The sequence below is a fragment of the Danio rerio genome, chromosome 4, assembly GCF_052040795.2.
Source record: "Danio rerio strain M-AB ecotype USA chromosome 4, GRCz13ab, whole genome shotgun sequence".
In the NCBI taxonomy this organism is placed as follows: Eukaryota; Metazoa; Chordata; class Actinopteri; order Cypriniformes; family Danionidae; genus Danio; species Danio rerio.
The window spans coordinates 40,501,592-40,529,415 of NC_141024.2; the positions used below are offsets into that span (position 1 = coordinate 40,501,592).

The 27,824-nt window shown below is 38.0% G+C and overlaps 1 protein-coding gene across 2 annotated transcripts in view; it reads left to right on the plus strand.

Moving 5' to 3' along the window:
- Positions 1-27,824, plus strand: part of LOC148680650 (NACHT, LRR and PYD domains-containing protein 3-like) — a 32,949-nt gene that overhangs the window by 483 nt on the left and 4,642 nt on the right. Inside the window, exons 2-10 of one of the 2 annotated variants that reach the window (XM_088650119.1) lie at positions 505-555; positions 1,300-1,407; positions 3,120-3,224; positions 12,315-12,428; positions 13,456-13,569; positions 14,355-15,681; positions 15,766-16,250; positions 17,345-17,518; positions 18,048-18,221. In XM_088650119.1, coding sequence (XP_088506245.1) covers positions 512-555; positions 1,300-1,407; positions 3,120-3,224; positions 12,315-12,428; positions 13,456-13,569; positions 14,355-15,681; positions 15,766-16,250; positions 17,345-17,518; positions 18,048-18,221 — 2,645 coding nt within the window. In that variant the 5' untranslated portion in view covers positions 505-511. Of the gene's footprint in view, positions 1-504; positions 556-1,299; positions 1,408-3,119; positions 3,225-12,314; positions 12,429-13,455; positions 13,570-14,354; positions 16,251-17,344; positions 17,519-18,047; positions 18,222-27,824 lie in introns of both variants that reach the window. The other variant, XM_088650118.1, reaches the window with a different exon arrangement.

Consider the following 27,824-nt stretch of genomic DNA (forward strand, 5'->3'; position numbering starts at 1 on the left):
ATCAAAAAGCTATATAGTTTCTTATGACTGTATGTACACTAGCAGTAGAATTTACTGCGATGTGAAGGGGAGCCACCTGAAATCTTGCCTAGGGCGCCAAATTGGTTAGGGCCGGGCCTGCTGATAACGTTTCAATACTAACTAACTCTTAACTAAGCAAATAAATAAATAAAATAATAAGTTAATAGCTGTCTAAAGCAATAGTTATCGTGACAGACAAATACGTATCAAATGACCAAATCTGAAATATCTGAGGTGTCAGAGGGGTAAAACCAACTGCATTAATGTTAATCTTAATCTATATATATATATATATATATATATATATATATATATATATATATATATATATATATATATATATATATTTATTTATTTATTTTTTGATGTGATATGGCTGAAAGTCAGTTTGTGCTATCCCTTATCATGTGGTCTGTTTGAGTGCGGTGTTGTTAGTGAAGTGAGCATTGATTAGCTCTGCTAATGTCTGCATTGGTGTTTTAGCTGCAGGATGGCAGAGGAGCGAGTAAAGGACTCCCTCTCAGAGAAACACAGGTATTGACTCTGTTTTTACACCATTATTTCAACACTTTCTCTGAAGAACAAAGACCAACAACAATGCACTTATTTGTGTTGCTATTGCCTGATCAAATGATGGACAAAGCTTCAGTTTACAGCTTCAGCAAATGTGTTTAGATCATTCTAGAGTACAGACAGCTTCACCAGAGCTCAATGTGTGTCATGTGCAGGGCCAGACAGATTCTGCAGGCATTTTTTGCTATTTCTGTGGAGAATTTTGGTAAAACATCTGTGGATTTCTGCGCAATGATTTTGGGAGTATCATGACTAAAACTTTAATATGTGAAATAAAAAATAATGCCTTTCAAACTTTTATTTAATGTTTACAATGCAAATCCAATATGATTCACTTTATTTGGTAAACAAAGCAAGTGTCTCATATAATATCTCTACTAAAAGACTGATAATATGACTGTTCAAACTGCATTGTGCATAAATCTGATGAAAATTGTCATTTAATAAAACAAAACTGAATAATACAGATTTACACACATTTACTCAAGTAAATAAACAGAATAATGGGCTAAAAATCTACGGAATTCTGCGTGCACAGATTCCGTGTGGGCCTAGTCATGTGTTTACCCATGATATCTGTGTAGCAGACCTGATCAGATAGACTTTCAGCCAACAATTAGTTTATGCTGAATTAAACTACACAAACTCATTAAACTCTTAAAGTTTGTCCTGCAGTTTATTCCTCTGGTGTGTTTGTGTGTTCAGTGTGAGATCAGGATCATGTGTGTCCAGCTCTGTGTCTCTGAAGAGTGACCAGTCTAAAGAATATCCTCTACCAAACTTCAGAGAGAAAACACCATCATCTGCACAAAGGTATGAATGTTTTTTTTTTTTTTTAATCACGTGTCAGTCAATCTTCTAAAAACACATTTTTTTTAACAATAAATAAAGTACCACAAATTCATAAAACTATTATTATCACCCCTTAGACCAGGGATGGGCAAACTTGATCCTCGAGGGCCGGTGTCCCTGCAGAGTTTTGTTCCAACACTAGTCAAACACACCTGAACAAACTAATCAGTGTCTTCAAGATCACTTGAACTCTATAGGGAGGTCTGTTTGAATAGGGTTGGGGCTAAACTATGCAGGACACTGGCCCTCCAGGATCAAATTTGCCCTAACCTGCCTTAGACAGTTTGTAAGGTAATTAATATTTAATTTTTTATGCTAATGCATTAGCCTAATGAAACTGATCTTACACCAAAACCCCGTTAACCAGGTTCCCAACTATTTATAGACCTATTTAAGACCTTTTTAATATAGACCAATATTAATATAATGACAAATGGCACCTAAACTTCAATTGTTGCTTTATTAAACTATAAAGAAAAATTAAATAAAATACAAGCAAACTTTATTGTTATTTTTAGACATCCAAAACGTGAACATTAATTTCTAGTTCATAAGAAATTACCTTCTTGCAATACACAAGTGGCTCAGGTAGTGCAGCTCATCCTGGATGACACTTCAATGTGAACTGTGGCAAGAATCATATCGATCCTACCATCAGTAACGTTCTGCTGCCTGCAACATCCTCCAGCATGACTGGTGTGATGTGGGGTGGCATTTCTGATGCAGATGCAGTGTTCACCAGAGGTAGCCTGACTACCATTAGGTACCGAGATGAGATCCACAGACCCCTTGTAAGACCATATACCTGTGCCGTTGGGCTCTTCCTAAAGCAAGACAACGCTAGACTTCATGTGGCTGGAGTGTTATCGGTTCTTGCAAGACTAAAGCGTTGATTCTATGGACTGGCCCGCTTGTACCCGAGACCCTGAATCAAATTGATGTGCTCAATTTGACATCAAATCTCGTTCCATCCACCAAAGCCACATTGAACCACATACTGTCCAGGATTTGGCAGATGCTTTAGTCCAGGTCTGGGAGGAGATTCCTCAGGAGATCATCCACCACCTAATCAGGAGGATGCCCAGAAACTGTCGGGATGTGGAGGCCACACACTCTACTGAGCCCCATTTTAACTTTTGTCAAGGACACTGCATCAAAGTTAGATCAGCCTGTAGTGTGTTTTTCCTCTTCAATTTTGAGTGTGACTCCAAAACCAGACCTCCATGGGTTTATACATTTAGTTTTCAGTGACAATTTCTGTGATTTTGTTTTCAGCACATTCAGCTATGTACAGAACAAAGTATTTAATAAGAATAATTCATTCCTTCAGACCTAGGATGTTATTTTAGTGAGCAGTGTATTACTGCAATGACAAATGACAAACTTTTTTGTTTGTTAAACTATAGAACAAATAAAAACACACAAGCTTTTTTAGTAATTATTTTTTGACATCCAAAAAGTAAAATTCGGCATGATTAGGGACATTTATGAGCAAATAATGAACATTGAGAGTGATACAAGTAACTAATCTAACACACATTCAGCTGCTATAGGAAGAGGCAACACAAGTGAAGAATAAAGGTTTAACCTTAGCTTATTGAGCTCACAGGAAATTATGAATGAATACAGCAGATTATGATACTCCTTTTCCTCTGGTGTGTTTGTGTGTTCAGTGTGAGATCAGGATCATGTGTGTCCAGCTCTGTGTCTCTGAAGAGTGACTGGTCTAAAAGGGATCCACCAAATTTCAGAGAGAAAACACCATCATCTGCCAAAAGGTATTTTGTGTTTCACATTATTGCTCACACATGGACCATTTTGAATATTTTATATGAACCAACAATTCAGTAAAGAGAGTCATTCCTGAATGAATCAGTTGTTTGAGTAAATCAAATGAATCAATGACTTTGGCAACTCATTTACAGACTCCTGTGGGCAGATTTAGTTTCTTATGCAGAGAATCTTTTAGTAAATTATAATATATATATATATATATATATATATATATATATATATATATATATATATATATATATATATATATACATACAAAAGTTCTGCCTGGTTCTTAAATCTGATTGGCTGATAGCCGTGTGAAATTCTGCAATAACAGCACTGGTCCAGCTTCACCCTTCTGTATTACTCCGCCCACATACAGTAACAAGCAGAGGACCATCTACAGTGCTGATAAAGCTGATCAAATCAGTATTAAACTGGTAAGCATACCTGCCAACACTCCCAATTTTCCCAGGAGTCTCCCGTCTTTCAGACCAATCTCCCGCAACCCTCCCGTTTGTTTTTCTACCAGAAAACTCCTGTAATTTCACCCCACTCTGGTACAGTCTGTAACACCCCCAGGTCTTTAACTTTGGTACAGTATCTGATCGCAGCGGCCACACAAAACTCGGTGCATGATACAGTTACTAACACCACAGTATGGTTACTTTCCTATCCCAGTTCTCAACAGTGTTATTCAGAGACCTCAACTCAACCCTGTTGTATAAACGCAATATCACACTCACAACAGTGTGATATGGCTGTAAATCAGCACTGGTGGACACTAACGCACGCCTTCCACTAGTGCTGATATACAGCCATATCACACTGCTATGAGTGTGATATCGCTTATATATATATATATATATATACAGATGAAGTCAGACTTATTAGCCCCCCTAAATTATTAGGACCCCTGCTAATTTTTTCCCCCAATGTCTGTTTAACAGAGGGAAGATTGCTTCAGCACATTTCTAATCATAATAGTTTTAATTACTCATTTCTAATCACTGATCTATTTTATCTTTGCCATGATGACAGTAGGGCGAAGCAGTGGCGCAGTAGGTAGTGCTGTCGCCTCACAGCAAGAAGGTCGCTGGGTCGCTGGTTTAAGCCTCGGCTCAGTTGGCGTTTCTGTGTGGAGTTTGCAGGTTCTCCCTGCGTTCTCGTGGCTTTCCTTCGGGTGCTCCGGTTTCCCCCACAGTCCAAAGACATGCGGTGCAGGTGAATTGGGTTGGCTAAATTGTCCATAGTGTTTAATGTGTGTGAATGTGTGTGTGGATGTTTCCCAGAAATAGGTTGCGGCTGGAAGGGCATCCGCTGCGTAAAAAACTTGCTGGATAAGTTGTCGGTTCATTCCGCTGTGGCGACCCCGGAGTAATAAAGGGACTAAGCCGACAAGAAAATGAATGAATGAATGAAAGAATGATGACATTAAATAATATTAGACTAGATATTTTTCAAGACACTTCTATACAGCTTAAAATGACATTTAAAGGCTGAACTGGGTTTATTAGGTTAACTAGGCAGGTTAGGAGTTAGTAGGCCCACACTGAATCTGCGCCACGCAGATTTCTGCATATTTTTAGCCCATCATTATTTCTGTTTATTTACTTGAGTTAATGTGTATATCTAAATTTATTCAGTTTTTATACTGTAATTTATTACTTTTTATTTCATATATTAAGGTTTTAGTTATGATACTCTGATGGATACTCCCAAAATAATTTTGCAGAAATCTGCAGATTTTTACCAAAATTCTCAGCAGAAATAGCAGAAAACGTCTGCAGATTCCGTCTGGCCCTGGTAATTAGGCAAGTTATTGTATAATGATGGTTTGTTCTTTTAACTATTGAAAAAAAATGCTTAAAGGGGCTAATAATTTTGTCCCGAAAATGTTTTTTAAAAAATAAATAACTGACTTCATTGCATTTCATTAAAAGAAATAAGACTTTCTCTAAAAAAATATATATTATCAGACATACAGTGAAAATTTCCTTGCTCTGTTAAAAATCATTTGGGAAATATTTAAAATAGAAAAAAAATCAAAAGGGGGCTAATAATTCTGACTTCAACTGTATATATATATATATATATATATATATATATATATATATATATATATATATATATATATATATATATATATATATATATATATATATAGTGATGCTGCGATTGATCGGCCGCTGATCACGATATTGGCTAAAAATTGCTTGATCAGCTAACCCCAAAAGTGCTGATCAAAAAAGCCAATCACTTGTCGTAAATTACTCACACGACTTTTTCAGATAAACAACAGCAGAGCGGAGCTTACCAGTTGCAACATGAGTTCCCCCGTCTTTTTTAAAGTGTCCAATAAAGGCATAAAGCACTGCCATGCTTCTTGCTGATTAGGTTCACATGATATTGACTTTCCTACAGTGCAGTGACTAGTATGCCCCATAGGTGGCAGCACAACAGCTGGCAAAAAGCAGGCCAAAAATTATACAAAATAAAATAAATTAAATACATTACTATCTTTCTATTTAGCGCTCCGACACTGCTAGTACTTATTCATTAGATAGTACTTATACAGTTTTAATTTATTTATTAGATACTAGTACTTAATCATTTAGTAGTGCTTATTAAATATATAGTTTTATTTATTAGATACTAGTACTTAATCATTTAGTAGTACTTATTAAATATATAGTTTTTATGTATTAGATACTAGTACTTATTCATTAAGTATAGTACTTATTAAATATATAGTTTTATTTATTAGATACTAGTACTTTTTCATTAAGTAGTACTTATTTAATTTATAGTTTTTATGTATTAGATACTAGTACTAATTTTTTTAGTGACTAGTAACTATTCTGTTGTTAATAGTAACAATTTTTTTTCCATTGATTTCTATGGGATCTGTCATTGAGATATCAACTGTTCAGTTTTGACTAGTATGTATTCCAACTGGGACTAGTACATATTTTATGTACTGCTAGTTATTCATTAACTACTGGTAATTATTATTTAGATACTAGTACCTAATTAATAGATACTGCTGCTCAAGTATTAGATACTAGTACTTATTCATTAGGCACTAGGACTTAATCATTAGATAGTAGTATCTATTTTATGTACTAGTACTTATATGTCAATCATACTAAAAACTAAAAAATTCTGTGACAGAAGTTCACTCAAAAGTAACAGTTCTTTCTGCCTATAATTACCAACACTCTCATAATTGATACTACTTTCAGAACATAAATTTAGATATTTTACCATATGAAAATGCAATGAAATTATGAAAATTGTGAAATTAAAGCAATAGTGCAGAGATCTGGTCCCCGCGCCAGGTCAGGGTGCACTAGTAGCCTTTAAAACGCACACGCGGAGCTGCACTAAACTCACACAGGAAAGTACTGGACATTCATTTCATTCGTTTTATTTAACTAATTCTTTCAATACAGCTCTCTTGATTTCTAAAGGAGAAAAATTGCAAAAGAAATTTGTCTTTAAATTAGTTTTAGCAGAGACGCAACTACATTTTCACATTTGTTTTTCAGTTAGGGATTAGGTCTAGAGTAACCTAATAAAAATGTTTTGTTGGACACTGCACACTAGTCTACACTATAATCAATATTATAATTTATTATATTCATTATTATTAAAACGAAACAATACAATTGATAATGTTGTGGAAAGTTGCGCTGGATCTCGACAAACATCTTCTAAGTTTCAAAAAAGAGGCTGAGGTCTTCGAAGTTCTCAAGTTGAAGCAGTTTATTGTTACAGCAGAGTTGGTCGATCGATCTCTCTCCTACCAATGTTCAAAAACCCACAGTTTATATACAGTTTTTTTCCCATAGTCATCCTGACATGTCGTATAGCATCACGCGATTTCCCGGCTCCAATAGTATCCTAGCTTTTTAATTAATGGCTGTATGTTTTTCTGTTTTTACATATCTTAAGGTCATATAGCATGTTCTTAAAATCATGTGTTTGCACATGATCATGTTGTTTCCATACTTTCTAAATGATTCTCCTTATGTATGCTATTTTGTCAAGGGTTGTTTTTGTCTTGGTCAGTACATACTTTTGTCTAAATGTATTGCATACGCTCTATCTGAATGTTCTCATTTAGGCGCATGACGTGCTGTGCTTCAATTGTGAGGCCCTCAATTATAAGGCCCTGTATGCCTGTGTGTGTTTTCGTCAATTATAAGGCCCTGCATGTCTGTGTGTTATTCTCTGCATCACTTGAATGTATTTCTATATGTTTTAACAGTGTATTTCTATATTTTAATAGTGGCAGATTATATAGTGATAGCATAATAAAAGTTCCTCTATATGCATCAGAAATTCTCCTATAATAACAACCAAAACCCTTTTTAATGTTTGCTTTCATTTTGACATTGCTAACAATAAGAAACATCCCAGCAGCAGTCTCAAGTTAGGACACTTAAAAATGCCTTTTGAGTCTAAAGATGACCAGCCTGCGAAGTCAAGTTTACAGTGTCATAAATGAAATGTGTATAGTGTATGAGTGAAGGAAATTTGCCGCATCAACCTCTCATATGCACTGCGTGTAGGCTGAATGCTAATCTTTAAAAATATATATTCAATACAAAACTTTATACATTTATGTTTTTTGAAATAAAACGGAAAGAAATCAGGAAAGAAAATATAATTTAAACCACTGGTCTGGCGCTGATACTTTATTGTTTGTAGCGAGAAGAGAAAAAAAAAAGCAGATGAAAACCTGCCTGGGGAGACGGCATGGATTATCTGTTCTTCAAAAAAGATCGTAGACATGACATTGTGAAGGCGTTTATCATAACGCAGTTCGTGTTTATGATCATTAATATTAACTAATATTTATTGCATATTATTAACTCTTCTCTATCTAGACTTGTTCTTGTCGGCACAATAGTTTTATTGTATGTGTAAATCCGATTATGAAGAATGATTTTGTTATATTTATATATATATATATATAATAATATTTATCTATTTATTTTTTTTTAAGTAGAGAGAACATATTCACGGGCAAAAAAAGTTTCCTCCCGTACCACCTAGAAATAAAGTAGCCTACCTAAGTTAATTGACCTTTTACATAAAAATTAAGGAATAACTTATAACTTAATTAAATATTAATTAATAAAACATTCGTATAAACGTACATGTTTATTTTTTGAACTTTCATTAATAAAACAACACAAAACTGCTTAAAAATATTGTAGTTAAATATCAAATAACTTTAACTGCTTGAAACCGTATAATAATCATTAATTGTTACATATTTAAGTACTTAACAAATAGCCTGAATGGCACTTTACTAATCCGTAATAGTATAAATAGCAATAATTATAAGAAGTGCAAAAAGAGCCTGCTAGTGACAATATAAGTCAGATGTTTAAAAAACCAGCGTAGGTTCTGTCCATCTTTTGTTTTCTATTCATATTTTAAATTCTTTGGCAGAAAAACTAACATGTTGACTTTGTCCAGTTTAAGTGAAGACCTAAGTGGGATTATAATAGCCGCTTTTCCACTATCGTGCTGAATCGTTCTTTAAACAGAACTGTTCCATTCCGTGCCAAACCGGGCCAGACAGCACGGATACGGTTTCATTTTCCACTGTCGTGCTGCGACAAAGCTCTTTAAAACATTACACAAAACGCATCAGTAGTTGCCTTGGTAACGCAATGTAAACGGCTCCCTTTGTTCAATTAAAGTTAAATAAGAGCCGAAACTATTTATTTATTTATTTTTCATAAAAGCAAAAGCATGTGACTAAACACTGTTATGCCGCTCTATCAAATAGGGGTGCTAAATGTGCACCCTTATTTATTTATATGCTGCGCAGCTCTGGCTAAATTTTATTTGGAGGGAAAATTACCAAAATGTAACGTGATGATTAAAAATAATTGGAGGGGAAATAAATAATATTTAAAATCTCTGAACATAACAGAAAAAAAACAATGATAAGACAACAATAATAGTGCATTTGCATTATAGTGGCAAAAATATCGTTTTGGACAGGCCTTGTCAAAGGTGAGCGGGCACTTTCACTAATAAAAACAGCACATAAATTATTTCATTTTTAACAATTAATTAAATTACACTGCGTATTTATATCAAAAGTTGATAATGATATAAAATATACTACATTTTGATAGTAAAATGAAACCATTTAAGCGATGGCTGTTATTTGTTTTACTATTCAAACATTAAATAACGAATGCAGCAAGTGAAAAAAACGAATATGAAACAACAACTATATTGCAGGATTTAAAGCATATAAAGCACTAAAATGCTGCTTTATTATCTTTTTATTTTGATCATTTTATTTTTATTTTTATAATTATTTTTGTGTTCATTATTAACTAACAAGCTGTAGGCGAAATATTGCTAGACGTTTTAGAAAATATTTGCGTAGCTATATTAAAGATCACCACAAAAAAAAAAAACACAGAAACATGTTACATGCCTCATAAATGTCATATAACTTATGTATAACTGAATCATATAATTGCCTATAGCTGAAATGATGAAAATTGCTCATTTTGTTTTTATAAAACATTTGTCAAAACGTATTGATATTTTTTGAGTAAAAGCAATACTGACATTTAAGAATCCATATTCATTTAATTCATTCATTCTTTTTACTTGTTTATTAGTGCATATGCTATAATATAAATCATACAACAGTACCTTGGACAGTTACAGTGCCGCTCCGTAAAGCTTTCAAGCAAAGTCTTTTGAACGGCCGACATTACAACACGAACACGCCGTCCTTCAGGTGGTCTCGCCGGTATTAACAAGCTGTCCTGGCTTTGAATTAAAAAGTGCAATTATTTCCTCGTTGTTAAAAGAGTCTGCAAGTTTGTGTTCCATGGATGAAGTGATGTTGTTGTGGAATTTGGACATCGACGATGCAAAGCGTGATTTTATTCGCTTTATTCAATGCGCAGCAGGAAAAAAAAGTCAGCAGCACAAGTCGTTGGCATGTCTCTCCCGAATCAGAGCGAGTTTTGTGCTGTGAAATACAGCGCTGCGTGCAATAAACTCACATTCAGCAGGCGAAGTAGGTCTGTATTCAAGTCAATAAAATAATAACTTTAATGAATAAAATATCTTCGTTAGAATGTGATGAGTTATTCACTTCTCTGCCAGAGACTGCTCTATGGTTTTAAAACCCTTTTCAAACTGTATCGTTTAGACCTGGATCATTATTTTATATTAAATGCACTGTAGTTTATTGAGGATGTCTGATGACTAGCGCGCTTCTGCTGAGCCAGCTGTGGTAGCTTAGCAACCGAGTCTCGACGTCAACACACAGAATCTGTCAGCACAGTTCAGCACGGTTGTCTAACCGTGCCGAGAATTCCGGGCCGAGAACGGTTTGTAATAGTGCCGCGCCATTCCAGGCTCAAGTGGAGAAACAACCGTAACCGTACCGAAGTGTTCTTAGAACGGTTTGGCACGATAGTGGAAAAGCAGCTAATGTTTAATGAATTCTTGCTTCTGTTCCGAAATCCCACATTTCTCGGAAAGCAGGTTTCTCTACACTGCGGAGCGGCACGTTCTTAACTTACTAAATATGTTTCTCCATTTCTCATCAATGTCTTCTATTCATCACTTTCTTTTTTTGCAAGAGTTGATTATAGGCGGCTTTTTTCCCTCGCCGCCATCTATTACGGTGACGCGGTTGTCATGGTGACCGTAACTGCCCTAATTGAATGGCCATTCCCCTGCCATTCTGTGATCGGCAATCTGCAGATCCTGATTTTGGCGATCGGTGATCGGCCGCAAAAATGCTGATAGGAGCATCTCTACTAACCAATTTTATATAACATAAATATTTAACAGAATATGCATCAATTACCAATAATAAAAGTGAGAGGAACAGTTTTATGTAGTATTTGCCTTGTTTTAGGGACTAAACTTGCCTAAAAACAGTCAAAACAGCAGCGTGAGAGAAGTTGTTGTCTCTTTCAGGTGGTGTCGTCGTGTCATGTCGTTTCCCATAGCAACAGTGTTGGAATGAGACGCGCTCGCACGCACAGCGAAGTCATGCAGTATTTACATAAATAAACATGATCACTCCATAAACAATTTAAATAATAACCTTTTATATTAAATCTTGAATTTAAAATGCATTTAGCGGTTTTATATACGCTATTATTTTTACGATGAGCTTATAAATTGTTTTAAACTGTTACAAAGCAAAGTCACACTTTATTTGTGCCTCAGATTCACTGTCAAAAATAAATAAGCACTAAATATAAATGCTTGTATATAAAATAAAGATGTCACTCTGTAAAAAGGTATTTATTTTAATTTAACAGCCGAAATGCAGAACAGACTTTGATTGTAACTTACACTGGGAAAAATGCTTTAGAAAAAGCCACAATAAAAAAAGCAAACCAGTTTACAGCAGGACAAAATGTTTTCATTATTAAAAAAACATAACAATGAAAACAAAACTTTTTTACATTATAATGAATTGAAATGATATGTTGTAGATATTTTGGTCAGTTTTAATGCATTAATGCAGGCAATTTAAAGCTGGACCGACTGACGCAATAGACATGATGTATGTCGCGTTTGTTGAATTTATTATGCATGCGAAAACTTACTTGTAAACCAACTATGTTGCCGGATTCTTTCAAGGGCATGAGAGATAAAGTGCTTATGAAGTGCTTCGTCGGCCTCTGGTCATTAACCCACGCAGAGCCGACGTTTGATGAGCTGGAACAATAGAACACACGACCGAGTGAACATGCGTATGTTTGGCTGACCATATATAGATGTTAGAATTAAAGGGGCCGACGTGTTGACCTTCGGCCGACATCGGCCCAACATGTGTGTGCTGTCTGGGGATATTATATTTACTCTCTGTTAGTTGTGTTTTTAATCTTTCAGAATATTTAACACACACAGCCAGCAAGATTGTGTACAATCATCATGAAAAGTATCATGAAGTGCTGTTTAAACAGTGTTGAACAAAAATGAAATGTGTTAAACAATGATGAAATGTTGAGTAAATCTGCTGTGTTGACTCCAGTGTGTGCAGCGCTGAACTTTAATCTTCTCTGTTTTAGCTCAGTTCATCAGAAGAGAGCAGAAGCAGAGTCCAGCTGTGTGTCTATGAAGAGTGACCGGTCCATGGATCTACCCAGACAATTTAAGAGTGGAAACACAGGACCTGCTGTCAGGTAGATCATCTCTTTAATATCTGCAACTGATGAGTATTTTTATAATAAATGAATCAGGTAATTAGTGTTGTGGATCTGTTGGGTTTCAGATGTTAGATGTTGTATCTGAGCTCTGCAGGATAGTGCTTGAAGATCTAGGCTTTACACTTCAGGCCACAATTGATGGTGTTAACAAACCAATCAGCGCTTTATTAATAGTTAGTGAGGTAGAAGGTGGGTTTAGGGTTAGGGATCCACAATAAGATCATACTGTATGACTACTAATGAGCAGTTCATATGTCCACATTCTACAGATAATAAGCCGGTAGTTAATAGTATGAATTGTGAGCTAAACTAAAGTGTTCCCGATCTCCTGCCATAAAGGGCTTTTCCTGCACACTTTCCCCTGCTGTTTCTGTGCTGTACTGATCAGCCATTCCTCTGATCTGAGTCTGTTTTCACTGAAGCGCAGTCATCATCATGTTGTGTTGGCCTCATAGATGCTGCTGATCAACACATTTGGTTTCTAGAATTGATATTTCTCGAGTTCTCCTGCTCATTCAGTCATGATAGATGATGGTAAATGAACTTGTCTTGCTGTCCTCAAAGTCTGGACAAGAGCTCTGCAGACAAACCCCGATGAGTGACCTTCTGAAGACTGAGTGATGAGGAGGAGGATAAGGAGGAGCTGCTGGAGGCGGGAATAACAGTCAGCTGACACAGTGCAGTTTATACTGCTGCTTATATAGTCATGTGATGATGATTGACACGCCTGAATGATTAAGCTCCTCCCACACCTACACTGTGGACTTTATTCAGTGATTTGATGATTCGTTTCAGCTCTAATCTGCTCTAATAGTGCTGCATTTCTGTTGGGCTTTCTCTACTAGAAATGAGTCTTGATTTGTGTTTGCTGATATTTTCACATTCAGACAGTTTTTGTTCAAATATAAAGGAAATTAATTCAAGTGTTTTTGTAAATGAAGAATGATTAATATCAGGTTTGTGCAGTGTGTGCAGCGCTCAACTTTAATCTTCTCTGTTTTAGTTCAGTTCATCAGAAGAAAGCAGAAGCAGAGCCCAGCTGTGTGTCTATGAAGAGTGATGCGTCTATGGCTCACCCAATACAATTTAAGAGTGAAAACACACGACCTGCTGTCAGGTAGATCATCTCTACACACACATGATCACACTGCAGCAATTATATGATCCTGTGTTTCTAGAAGATCAGAAAAACAAGTATTACATTTACAGGAGACTTCAAAACTAAATGTCCACACACTCACATCTGATCATTAGTAAAGTACTAATAAAGTATTAATGCTCAAACTGTTAGAGTTAGTAGAGTGAGTTTACAGGCTTTTACAATAGTCAGCAAAGTGTGGATAATCAAGAGAAAGATTTTAGACGAGATGAATGAACAAGTTTTGTGAGACAAACACACCACACAGTCTTTATTGTAACAGAGGCCAGCGAGTAAGTGCTGTGCAGGTAAACCTCACTCCTCTGACCTCTAAAGGTGCTCTAGTGACAGACGCTAGAGGCCATGGTCTTTAGCCTCCTTGGTAGAGCAACCGACTCCCATGCGGAAGGTCGCCGGTTGCATCCCAGCTCGGAGCGGGTTGGGTGGTGTAGGACCGGCAGTGTTACACTTCTGCTCTCTCACATTTTCATCCTAAAAGATTTTTAATGTCTTCAGTGAGCATCCAGCATCATTGTGAATGAAGGATATCAAATGATTGAAGTGTTACATTTAATAAATGACAAGTACTATTAAATGTTTACAGCATTTTGAGCAGTAGATGTGATCAGTGTGTGCTGTTTAAATTAAATCTGATTAAATCTGTGTATTGTGTCTCAGCTGGTTCAGAGAAATCACACATGGCTTTACTAGAAGATCTTTACACTCGCACTCATCGATTCTTTGTGTTGTTGTTGTTCCTGCAGTGTGGATGGAGATGATCAGACTGAAGACCTGCAGCAGGATTCACTCCAACCAGAACATGATGAACTTCAGAGAGTCAAAGAGCAGCACAAAACCAGCATGAAGAACAAGTATGAGAGATTATTTGAGGGAATCAACCATGGAGAGAATCAAACCCTCCTGAACAGGATCTACACACAGCTCTACATCATAGAAGGAGAGAGTGAAGGAGTGAATGAAGAACATGAGGTTTTACAGATGGAGAAAAGAGCCAGAACAAAACCCTCACAACACACTCCAGTCTACTGCAATGACATCTTTAAAGCCTCAGCTGGAGCAGGACATGAGGAGAAGATCAAGAAGGAGAAAGCCCAGATCAAGACTGTTCTCACTAAAGGCATCGCTGGAATCGGGAAAACCGTCTCTGTGCAGAAGTTCATTCTGGACTGGGCCGAGGGAAAAGCCAATCAGGATGTAGATTTCATGTTTGTGCTTCCATTTCGAGAGCTGAACTTGATCAGAGATCATCAGTACAGTCTTCACAGACTTCTGCTGGACTTTCATCCTGAACTTGAAGATCTGGAGCCCAAGATTTATGAGCAGTGTAGAGTTGTGTTCATCTTTGATGGTCTGGATGAAAGCAGAATCACACTCAACTTTTCAGATGAGGAGAAAGTTTGTGCTGTGACTGAATCTTCATCAGTGGCTGTGTTGATGTGGAGCCTCCTGAAAGAAGATCTGCTTCCCTCTGCTCTCATCTGGATCACCTCCAGACCAGCAGCAGCCCATCAGATCCCCTCCAAATACATCAAGCGTCTGACAGAAATTCAGGGATTCACTGAGCCTCAGAAGGAGGAATATTTCAGGAAAAGAATCAGCGACGAGCATCAAGCCAGCAGAATCATCTCCCACATCAGAAGAGCAAGAAGCCTCCAGATCATGTGCCACATACCCGTCTTCTGCTGGATCTCCTCCACTGTGCTTCAGAAGCTCCTGGAAGAAGATGTGAGTGCAGAAATCCCTCAAACTCTGACTGAGATGTACATCCACTTCCTGCTGATTCAGATCAACATGAGGAAGCAGAAGTATGAAGAGAGAGATCCAGAGAAACTCCTGCAGTCCAACAGAGGAGTGATCCTTAAACTTGCTGAAGTGGCTTTCAGACAGCTGATAAAGGGCAATGTGATGTTCTATGAGGAGGACCTGATTGAGAGCGGCATAGACATCACTGACGCCTCAGTGTATTCTGGGATCTGCACTGAGATCTTCAAGGAGGAATCTGTGATTCATCAGAGGAAAGTCTACAGCTTCATCCATCTCAGCTTTCAGGAGTTTCTGGCTGCTTTCTTTGTGTTTTACTGCCATTTAACAAAGAACAGAGAACCGCTGAGGGAGATTTATGACAGTAAATATTCATATGATCAATATCTACAGTCCAGCTCTGAGAAGTCTCTGTATGATCTGCTCAGTTCAGCAGTAGATGAAGCTGTCTGGAGTAGTAATGGTAATCTGGATCTGTTCCTGCGGTTCCTGCTGGGCGTCTCACTGGAGTCCAATCAGAGACTCTTCCAGGATCTGCTGACACACACAGAGGAGAGCTCAGAGAACATCAGGAGAATCACACAGTACATTAAAGACGAGATCAAGACAGATGAACATCTCTCAGCTGAAAGATCCATCAATCTGTTCCTCTGTCTGCTGGAGGTGAAAGATCAGACTCTGGCCAGAGAGATTCAGGAGTTTGTGAAATTAGACAAACACTCAGAGAAGGAACTCTCTCCTGCTCACTGCTCAACAATCTCCTACATGATTGAGATGTCAGAGGAGCCGCTGGATGAGTTAGACTCTAATAAATTCAACACATCAGATGAGGGAAGACGGAGACTAACAGCAGCTGTGAGAAACTGCAGAAGAGCTGTGTGAGTATTCATTGATTGATCACAGAAGACTCAGATCAGTTTAGTGAATCACTGCCCTGCTTTAACAGAAAATCTTTAGCTGGCCATATCGTCCCCCTGTGAGATCGCTGATACACCATATTACTGCATGGGGACGCGGCGGCAGTGTTCTGTTTCCTTATTTGCTCATTTATTTTATCATTTCTAAACGTATTTAACAAACTTTTCTTGACTTTTTACTCGCACAAACAACATTTGTACTTATTTACTAATCTACTTCATTTGCTTTACAGTTTATCCTGAAAAATAACTCAAATCCCTGTAAATCCCTGTGCTCCTCCAGCTGAATAGGACATTTAGACACAGTATTGTCGTCTCGCCGCAGACATGCCTCTAATATTACATTTACTGTAGGCCTAAACACTAAACTTTACACTGAGCTCAGTAAAATGCTCTCTGACTAGTTATTAATAATCTGTTAAATAATTCATTACAGTCATATGAATGGGGAAATACAGCTTTAGTTTAGTTTAATGTACTTTCAATAAATAAATAAATAAATAAATAAAAAGAAGATATGTTTAAATGAATTAAATTGGCTTGTTCTGAGGCATGAGGGTGGTATGAGGGCCCAATGTCCACAGGTGGGGGTTGCAGCCCAACACCATCAGGTAGCCTGACTGCCATTAGGTGCTGAGATGAGATCCTCAGACCCCTTGTGAGACCATATACCGGTGTGGTTGGCCCTGGATTCCTCCTAATGCAAGACAATGCTGGACCTCATGTGTCTGGAGTGTGTCAGCAAATCCTGCAGTTCACTACAGTGTGACTCCAAATCAAGTCCTCCATGGGTTAATACATTTGATTTCCAGTGATCATGTCTGTGTGATTTTGTTGTCAGCACATTCAACTAAAGAGCAAAGTATTTAATAAGAATATTTCAGTCATTCAGATCTAGGATGTGTTATTTTAGTTTTCCCTGTATTGTTTGGACAGTATATATATATATATAGTTTATTTCCAGTTTTGCTTTTATCACTGTAGACTGGACTCATGAACACTCAACACTGCTCATTTCTTACTGCTGATTGTGTTGCTCTTTGTCCTCTACACAGACTACAGTTCTGTAATCTCACTTTTCAGTGCTGTAAGAGTTTGTCTTCAGCTCTACAACTCTCAAACTGTGTGCTGAGAGAGCTGGACCTGAGTAACAATGACCTGCAGGATTCAGGAGTGAAGAAGCTCTCTGATGGACTGAAGAGTCAACACTGTAAACTGGAGACACTGAGGTAAATGATTCTCCACTCAACAACATTAAAAGTGTTTTGATTGAGATGGAAATGTCCAGATATATTTAAGAGCATTAGTGGAGAAACTGCAAAATGCTGCTCTTCAAATGAAAGTTGCTCTTTTTCTTAAACAGTTCAGAAAATCAGTGTATTTTAATGATTATTTTATTAAATTATCTCTAAATCTTTATTTATATTTAATACTTTTAATGATTATATTTATAGTTTATCTGTGAATTGGTTTATTGGAGCAGGTTTGACAGGCTCTGATCATTTGCATTTTGCAGGTTCATAAATATATAAAGTCTCGTGGTCCTCTTATCTGAACTCAAATTTTTCTTACATTTCAAAATATTTAAGAATATATTCATGACATTTAATATTCAGTTTTAATAAATAACAATATTCAATAATTCTAAATGACACTAATTCCAATAGTTTTATCATATTATTAAACTCATAGTTTGTTTTTACATTAGATGAATGACTAATGTCACACTGTTAATGTAATCTGTGTTCTTCTTCTCAGATTGGTCATGTGTAATCTCACTGTTCAGTGCTGTGAGAGTTTGTCTTCAGCTCTACAATCCTCAAACTGTGTGCTGAGAGAGCTGGACCTGAGTAACAATGACCTGCAGGATTCAGGAGTGAAGCTTCTCTCTGATGGACTGAAGAGTCAACACTGTAAACTGGAAACACTGAGGTAAATGTTTCTCCACTCAATAGCTAATATAATGAGATATTTCATATTGGGTTAACAAATGTGGATCCCTGTTCAGTGGATTGGCTGAAGAAGAAATACACTTTTGCAGGGATGTGATTTCATATCGTATCATACAGGTATATTCCCAAATGCATTTAAAAGCATCACTGAGTTTGTTACAAAATGTTGCACTTTCAGAGCTTCTCTTTTTCCAATATACCCAAATAATACTTAAAGTTAAATCAGTCAGTTTCTTTTAAAGATCATTTTTCGGCTGCGTGTGAAGGAGAGTCAGCGCTCATGATTATTGATCAGGTGTTTCTCAGCTGACAGAATAAAAGTCCCCTAATGCTCCATCAGTGTGAATGTGACTGTCAGGCTGGTGAAAGGGACATTAAGAGAGTGGGTTTGTGTTTGTTTTAGTTTATTTACATCATCGTCTTCAATATACTACAATAGCCATTGGTTGAGTGTGTTTGTCTGGAAAACATCACTGGTAAATCCACTGTGAGTCTAGAATGGGCACTGACACTCTCGTGTGATACGCTTGTCTGCGGCTGCGTCTTATTGCTCCTCCTCCATATGAGTGCCCTGTTCAAGTGCGCATCAGTCACTGTCACTCAGACACATGTGGGACACCGCTCTATTTCTTAAGACTTCTGGCGGCTAAAGCTAAACTAATAAACCTGATGTTTAGCTGAGAGCTAGCTAACGTTAACTGCTAGCATGTTCCATCCTAAACATAAGAGTTAGCATTCGCACTGGTTAGAAAGCAGTGAAAGTGATATAATATAATGTATGTCTGATATCTGCACATTTAGGGAGCATCTTTAAAGTATGGACACCTGATTAGGGCTGGGCGATGTGAATTTGATTAGATCAGGTTAGATTAGATAATCCACATTATTGATGAAAGATAATCTAGTGAAGTGATCAAGTAAATGTCGGCCCAGTCTGTAAGTGTAGATGGTCTAGTAATAACACGACACTTCCCTTTAGATTGTAGATGAATGCATATGCTAAAGCTTTATTTCATGTGTCAGTCGCTCCATCTCACCCACAGGAACAGGCTGACAGACATCTAGAATGACTTTAACACACAAATAAAGCAAACAAAGCTCCAGACATGTGAAGGAGAGATCGGGCCTTTTGCTCATGAGTATAATCTGAGGTTTAGACCCCCTCACACGCTTTGGAGAGGAATGTGTGAGTGAAAGAGAAAGCGGATGGCCAATCATGAGCTGCGGCCTCAACACATTACACACATATTAGTCTGAGCACTGGCTAGACAGTATCTATAGGCTGTATCATATTTGCTTGTCCACAGTTTTAGTAGTTAATAAATGCGTCTTGATGATGCTGTGATGTAGGGCTGGACGAGAGTGTGAAGCTGCATTGAGTTTGTGCTGGCCATCCTCCAAGATAAGCAGCTCAGCATCTGTCTGTTGCTCTGCCCCGCCTGGGTGTTTTGGTCATTCAGAGGAGTTCACCAGCGTTTCTTTCTTCTCCAGTTATTCCTCTTCAGAGATTGTGTGTGTGTGTGTGTGTGTGTGTGGGGGCATGTCCCATGACAGATGTGAGAGGAGAGACGAGATTATCAGACATCAAGAAATCTTTAAAGGCGATTATTAATAAATACTGTCTGCCATCACCCAGTCCTACACCTGATTACACATTTCAGACCTCTGCAACATTTGAGTAAATGTCTTACAGTCATACAACTAGCTGTAATCCTGCATCTAGGTGTCGATCATCTACAAATCACACTTATAATGTTTTAAAATCAACTATTAAACCACATTAAGATGATGCATTATTGATGTGCAAAAACTATTGCAAAATTAACAGCTCAAAAGAGTGTAAAGAGGATGATCACTTATTTTCATTGATAATTTTACACACATCAACACTGTAAAGGTGTGTATGATCTCTGACACTAGATGAACACTGCTCAGCTGGGTTTACAGGTTTGCTATTCTCTTCTTTCTCTGCTGAAGTGTGAATGTGAAAGTGAAATGTCAGATGTAACTTCACTTTAACTTTATAAATGTCCACAGATGTCTGTGATCTGCTGAAAATGATCTGATGGTTTATTATCCTGCATTTATTCAGTGGATTCTTCAATAAGTAATGCGTTTAAGAATGGGAAAATGTTTATAGGAGTTAATCTGGAAAACAACAGTGTAATCTATTTGTTTGTCCGCCTTTAATACCCTAAAATTATCCTACAGTGTTACTTTGCTTATCATTATTAATCATTACTAGGGGTGTAACGATATTAAAACCGAACCGAAATATCGCGATACACCAACCACGATACATCGTGATACTCTCGTGGCGTACCGCGGTACTCTCACGCTCCCTGCTGCCCATTGTTGAGGTTGACCTCACTTGTCTCTAACTAGTTGAACCAATTTAAACACATCTTTATTGTCACATTTGATTAAATTGTTTTAGTAATGATGAGGTTTTTGTTTTAAATATTTTCAAGAGTTCACACTTAGCTGATGATTAATTATAAAGCTTGTTTGGCATGCTGTCCTGGGAGAGAGCCCTGAGCTCATGAGATCCTCGAGCCCAGGGCTCCCTCCCGTTGCAAAGCGGGAGGGGAGTTTGAGCTCAGGTAGATCGAGAACTCCCCAAAATGCCTCGTATAGCTCGGGACAGCAGCTGCGTGTTGAAGAGCCCCCCAAAAAGCAGGTGTAACAAAGCCATATCCGGCTGCTGGATATAGCGTTGATCGCTTAGTTAGAGAAGCTCCTACGGGAGCAGAGCAAGTAGACTGCTAGAGCTTAGGCGGGGTGAGGGCAGGGCTGGATTGACTCCGCGGGAGTCAAGGCTCAAATGTATACACCCCTGCGGGGGTGGGAGCTGGAGTTAGATTGCTCGAGCAAGAGTTGGGAAGATTTGGGCGGTGGAGACTCTTGCGTGAGAGGGTGGGAGGTGGCCAGGGCCTGAACTCCTGCGGGAGTTGAAGCTCGTTTTAGTCGCTCCTGCGGGAGCTAGAGCTGAGGATTGAGGGCCTAAGCGAAAGGAAGAAAGAGCGAAAGAGCGACGCTGAAAGAAAGACAGTTAGCGAAGGACTCAACGCTGGAAAAGAAATTGAGGAGATAGGAGGGTAAGAAGATAAGGGGGAAGATCAGAGAAGGGTAAAGGTAGCGGAAGCACTCACGCTGTAAGGTAGAAAGAAGGGGCAGATAATTGCCAGGCGGAGAATCTCGACGCCAGAAAGAAGAAAAGGAGAATATAGGAGTATATATGCATATATAAATATATATATGAATATATATGGTTATTACATGGTAAGGGCCGGGCATGGGCGGTGATTGACTCTTGTGAGAGTCGAAGCTCGGAGCGACCCCTGCGGGGGTCAGAGCTGCTGTGGGCATTTCTCCTACTGAAGTCTGGGAAAGGGAGGGGGCGGTGGAGACTGCAGCAGGAGGTGGCCGGGGCGGTACTCTTGCGAGAGTCGAAGCTCGTTTTAGTCACTACTGCAGGAGTTAGAGCTGAGGATTGATGGCCTATGAGAAAGGAAGAAAAGAGAGGGCGGAGGAACTCACGCCAAAGGAAGAAAAGGAGAGAGGGAATAACCTGCGTGCGTGAGCATGCACGTGCGTCTATTCCTGTTTCGGCAAATGCACGCACACGCATCGGAACAGGTATACATCAGATGTACGCGCATGTTATGTAAGAGTAAGTAAGAGTCAGAAAGAGTAAGAGTAAGTAAGAGGCAGTAAGAGTCAGAAAGAGGGAGGGGGTAGTGCAGGCTCTTACTGGAGGTGGTAGTGAAGGGGTGGCCGGGGATGGGCTAGGGGTGACTCGCGAGAGTCGAAGCTCGGATTGGACCCCTGCGGGGGTCAGAGCATGGTAAGGGAGGAAGCATAGCAGGTTTGAAAGGAAAGTTAAGAGCATACATGCAACCTGCACAACATGTGCATGCGCCCATAGGCTCACATACTCATTCCTTGCACGTGCATATGCATACCTAAACGTACGCCCACACCTATATACACATCCACGTGCAAATAAGCATGTATACTTGTGCATCCACACACCATATCTGCGCATGCAAATACACATGTACCCATGCGCACCCATACACAAGCACGCACACACTCACACGCACTCCAGCCTACTTAGGGTTGAGCTTGTACCTTTAGTTGGAGTTTGGTATTTAGCTAGTTAGGACTAGCTGGGCTGTCTTGTGGTGGGATTGGCTGAGGCGAATGTAAGCTTTGAAGGCATCAGAGGACCAGCGGCCAGGGGCCTGGATTTGGTGAGAGGATAGGCTTTGTGAGCTGCTGTGGTGGCTGCGCCGATTCTAAATGAATGGCTAGAATACAATTCAGGGGGAAAGCCTGAAGGTGAAGGACTTCTTTTAGGTGTTTTTGAACCAAAAAAAGGTTACTGGAGGGTTAGCGTCATCAGTAAAAAGTGGGGCATGTGGGTCAGGCTCCTTTTATCTCCTTAAATGGAGAAATACTAGGAGAGTTTGGAATGGCTGTGTGGGGGAATAAGTTAAATATGCAAATGAATGCCCTTTACCTGTCTGATCTGTTTGCTTTGCTTAATAAAAAGGGCGAGGGTTTCAGCATTCTGTAGTGTTAGATCAGAAATAAAATTCTAAACTGGGGACTGAAGAGGAGAGCTAAAGGAGGTATGGAAGGAAGGGATGCTTGAATTTATTCAAATCTAGGTTGATGCCCAGGAATTCTATAGAAGTGCTGGGACCAGCTGTTTTCTTCTCTGCAAGGGGGATCCCTATATCCTCGAACCTTTGGGTGATCATCAGGTATTTAGCCAGGGGCGAGGAGAAAGGAGATGGCTAATGTGCAGGATTTTGTAGTTATTAGATAAAATCCAGCATACTGCTTCTAAAAGCATGTTAAAATTTGGGGCTACTTTTGCAGCTGAAGTTAATCGGACTGCAAAGTAAAGTGTGAGCGCCAATTGATGCAAAAAGACGTTACAAGTCTGGGTGGATTGGCATGATGATAAAGGCGAATGAAAAATAAATATAAATTACATTATTCTGATAAGGGAAGTGGCTTGGTTTATTTCATGGTAAATCGGCGAGTATCCATCAGAAGGAATAGTGCTGTTAAATGCTGAGGAATATAGAATTGTGAGGAGCGGAGATCAATAATTAAGGGTTTTTGCTAGAGAATTTTCAAGTCGCAATGTCAATAGGACTAATACAAGAAGGCTGAACAGTGGCGCAAGAATGGTACTATCATGAATTTATAATCGATTCTTTTTTTTTTTTTTTTTGATTAAAGAATCCACTGTTGCAGGTTCGGTAGTTGCAGATTGTAGATTGGAGCAGAATAAGTTTAAGGAAGGGAGAGCTGAAACGCCCGGGTTAGATCCTTGGGTTAGACCTGAAATCAGAAATCAGAAGTTAGTATCAGGGTGACAATGCAATTCAAAGCAATTTGAGAAATATGGCATCGAGGATGTGGGCTATGTGAGTGGAAATGCATCCTTTATGTAGAGTGTGATTGTATTTGAAGTGCATATAAAATGTAATGGGTTGGATGAGGGTCAGGTTCAGCAGCCGAATGTCATGGTCTTTTTATTAATGCATGGTCTGATAGCTTGATGTGGCTATGTGCAAGGATGGTAGAGGTGAGCATTCATCTCCCCTCAGAATGGCAAATGGATGGAGAGCTGAGGATAAGGGGTATAGTTTGTCTGGTGGTCCTGGAAGAATTTATTGAAGATCCGTTGTCAGAAATGTCCTCCTATTCATAGCAGCCAATCAGGAAGTTTGTTTGTTGCTGTTCACATCCAACTGACTTGCCATTATAAGCTTACATAAGACACTAGTGTATGAATAAATGAATCACCGGTCAAGTGTAATTGGACCTCAGTGCTCTTTTTTTTTTTTTTTTTTAATTAATTAATTATTTATTTATTTATGTATTTATTTTTTTTTTTATTTATTCATTATTTTATTTATTTATTTATTTATTTATTTTTTATTTTTATTTATTTATTTTTTTTTTTTTTACTTATTTATTTGTTGTTTTCTTCAATTGTTAACATCAAACTCTGAACTCTATAAGACTTCAAGGGCGATGTCACCACTGTAAAACTGTGAATGGAATGTTAGTAATTGGCTTTACTTTAATCCATGAATAACATTTTGTTGGTATCTTAACTTCATTCACAAGCGTGTCTGGCCCAAATTCGTTCATAAGACTTGCAACAGAGTCAAGAGAGAGGGCGGGACCTTCTCCAGAGAGCTCATTGGATGGTGACGCTTCTTACAGCTATTGGGTTAAAAGAGTGCCAGTCAAGCGTGCCAAAGGTGAAAAAGCCCGGCGGCCATTTTGTTGATCAAGTTCACCATTGTTTATGACTTTAACTGTTGCTCTGCTGAACATTCCAGCAAACAAGCTGTTAAATGTTATGGACCAGTGGACGGGCAAGAGGCAAGTATCTTTAGTTAAAATCATTGTTTATGCTAGTCTTGTTATTTAAAAGATTTATAAATGTTTTGGTCTAAATGTTTGGTATAGTTATTTTGGAAAGCTTCCCTTCATGTGCATAGCATGTGCACCGCTAGGAAAAAGGAAATGGTTCAGTTTCGTTGTAATGGCTTTGGAGTTTTGGCTGTCATTTGCTGGAGAATAGGGTTAAAGACACAGCAGATGCGTTGAAGTGGAAGGTTTGAAGTTTTGTTGAAGTTGTTGATGCAATTGTTGGAGTTGTTTGAAGTAGTAGTTGTTGTTGCTGCTGTTGTTGCTGCTGTAGATTGTAGCTTGTAAATTATAGCTGGTAGCTTGTAGATTATAGCTGGTAATTTGTAGATTGTAGCTGGTAGATTGTATCTGGTAGCTGCTTTGGTTGTCCATGCTGGTTTAGAGTAGGTTCTTTAACGGAGCTAGCTACGGTGAAGCTGCCTCTTCAAAACGAAGATTGCAATGGAATAAACCCCAGGGTATTTATAGTAGTTTAGGAGTCATCTGATTGGATCGTAGTGAATTGGATAATGCGGGTCAGCTGCTAGCAATCATAAGCACGTGATCCTCTCGAAATTTGTTTATACTTAAACTTCACATATTCTAAATTTAGTATTTTAGTGCATGTTATGTGACTTTAGTCAGCATCACACTCGTTACTACTGGACCCAGGATGGCTGCTTCACATGGTACTGAGATTGCAGATCCCCCAGACACATTTAAGTCATCTGTGTGGAAACACTTTGGTTTTCCAGTGGAGTACAGGAATGGAATTTGTGTGGTAGACAAAGCGCACGCCTATCTTAACTGTTTCACGAAACTTAATTATAAGGAAAAACATTTAAAAAGTGTGGAAATTTTACAATGTGAGGGTGTAAGCAACAGAACTGCCAACAAAAGGGATTTAATGTCAAAAAGTGAAACCAGAATAATGCCCAAATATACAAAAAATAGAAATATTTACACTATTAAAAATAATATAATAAAGTAGAAAATTCAAACAAAGTATCAAACAAAAATAAGTTAAACTCGAACAAGGGGATGATAGTGAAGCCAAACAAAAGAAAGAAATATAACAAAACAATTCTAACTAATGAATAACAACTCTTACCTCGCTAAAACTGATGAAAAGAAAAAAAAGGTCTTCAGCGCCGTGCACACGCATTCTTCCCTATTCTGAACTGTAGAATGAAATAAATACAAAGATTATTTTCACCTCTTACCTGATGTCTTTAACAATACATTTTCTAAGTGTTTGCAAAATGGAAATCGTACGACATCTTCCCTAACCACCTTACACTGAGAAAAGTGTGAACTTAAGGAGATATTGCTCAATATTGTCGGGAAGGAACGGAGTCAAAAAATAACATACAAATCAATTGAAATAAAAATGTGCAAACCTCACAAAATTTCTCAAAGTGGGCAAAAGTAATGCAAAATAATTTTGCCCAAACAAAAGTTAAGCAAATTAAAATCATAATCATGTTAGAAAAATACACGAAAAACGAGATCAAAGGAAAAAGCGCTCTCTCCCGCTCTTCCTGGCATGCTTTTTGTATTCCCGCACTACGTCGCCAAATGATGATAGATCGGTCTACTGATCGATCAGCTGTCATGAAGGCAGACCTACAGAAATGACCGGCATCGGCTGTCGTGAAGGCAGACCTAAATAAATGACCGGCATGGAGGGAGCGGGAGAGAGAGAGATCGGGAGGCAAACATACAGCCGGCTACAACCCTAACATTAGTTTCAGACACAACTGCAATGTATTTTACTGGTGAATATGTCATGTAAAAACACTTTACGAACACATTGTGAGGTTTACGAGCTAGGAAGGCTTGTAGTGGGTTCTCAAAGGATATCAAAAAATGAGAAAACCTCAAAATGATGGCACAACTCGCTGATATAATGTGTAAAGTGATGGTTTATTTACAGTGTACGAGAGTGAAACCCAAAACCCAGCAAAGTAGCAAAACAAACTAAAATAAAAGAACAAATAAACAACAAACAAAACGATATATGTACAATCACAATAAAAATATACAAGTAACAGATCGCTTACGGCACCACAGTAGCTCGCTCGCTCACCAGGTGAACTGACCCCGAATTCTTCTTCTTCTTCTTCTTCTTATGAGTTTTATTGGCGGTTGGCATACAACTTCTAAGTGCATTACCGCCACTTGCTGGTTAGGAGTGTGGGCCATGATGGCACTATCTATCCATCTTTAGAAAAGGGAAAAAAAAAAACCTACACCACTTATATCTATATTCTTTTATCTAATTTAGACATTTTTAAAAAAAGAATTAAAAATTCTATACTGTCCTCTTCTGACTTGTTGTTTAGTATTTTAAACAAATTAAAATTCATATTAACTCTTTTCAAATTTAAAATAAATTCTCTCCTTTCCCTATTGTATTTTGGACACTTCATAATAACATGCTCCACGGTTTCTTCTTGCCCACAATAATCACATTTTCCAGTCTGATGTTTATTCATTTTGTACAATGTACTGTTAAGTCCTGTATGTCCAAATCTAATTCTTGAAATTATACTCTATTCCCTCCTACTTCTACTTGTTATTCTTCCTTTATCCACATTTCTTTATATATTAAACAGCCACCCCATTTTTTCCTTCCTTCCATTGTTTTTGCCACCTATTTTTTTAAATTTGCTTGATTAAAACCTTCATCTCACTTTTACTATATTTTATTTCCATGTCTATAATTGATTTTCTTGTAGCTTCTTTAGCGCCCTCGTCTGCCAACTCATTCCCTGTTATTCCACTATGCGCTGGAACCCAACAGAACTTAACATCTAATCCCATCATCTGAATGCGATATAGTGTTTGCAATATCTCGATCAGTATATCTTTTCTGCTTTCAGAATGTCCACTCTCTAACGTCATCAGTGAGGAATTTGAGTCTGAACATATCAGTGCTTCTAATGGTCTGTTTTCTTCAACCCATTGAAGTGCCATTAGTATTGCCACCATTTCTCCAGTATAAACTGATAGATCGTCTGAGATTCTTTTAATAACTTTTATTCTAAAATCTATTATTGAATATGCTACCCCCACTCTGTTTCCACTATCTTTAGATGCATCTGTATATATTAAAACATGATTAAAATATTTG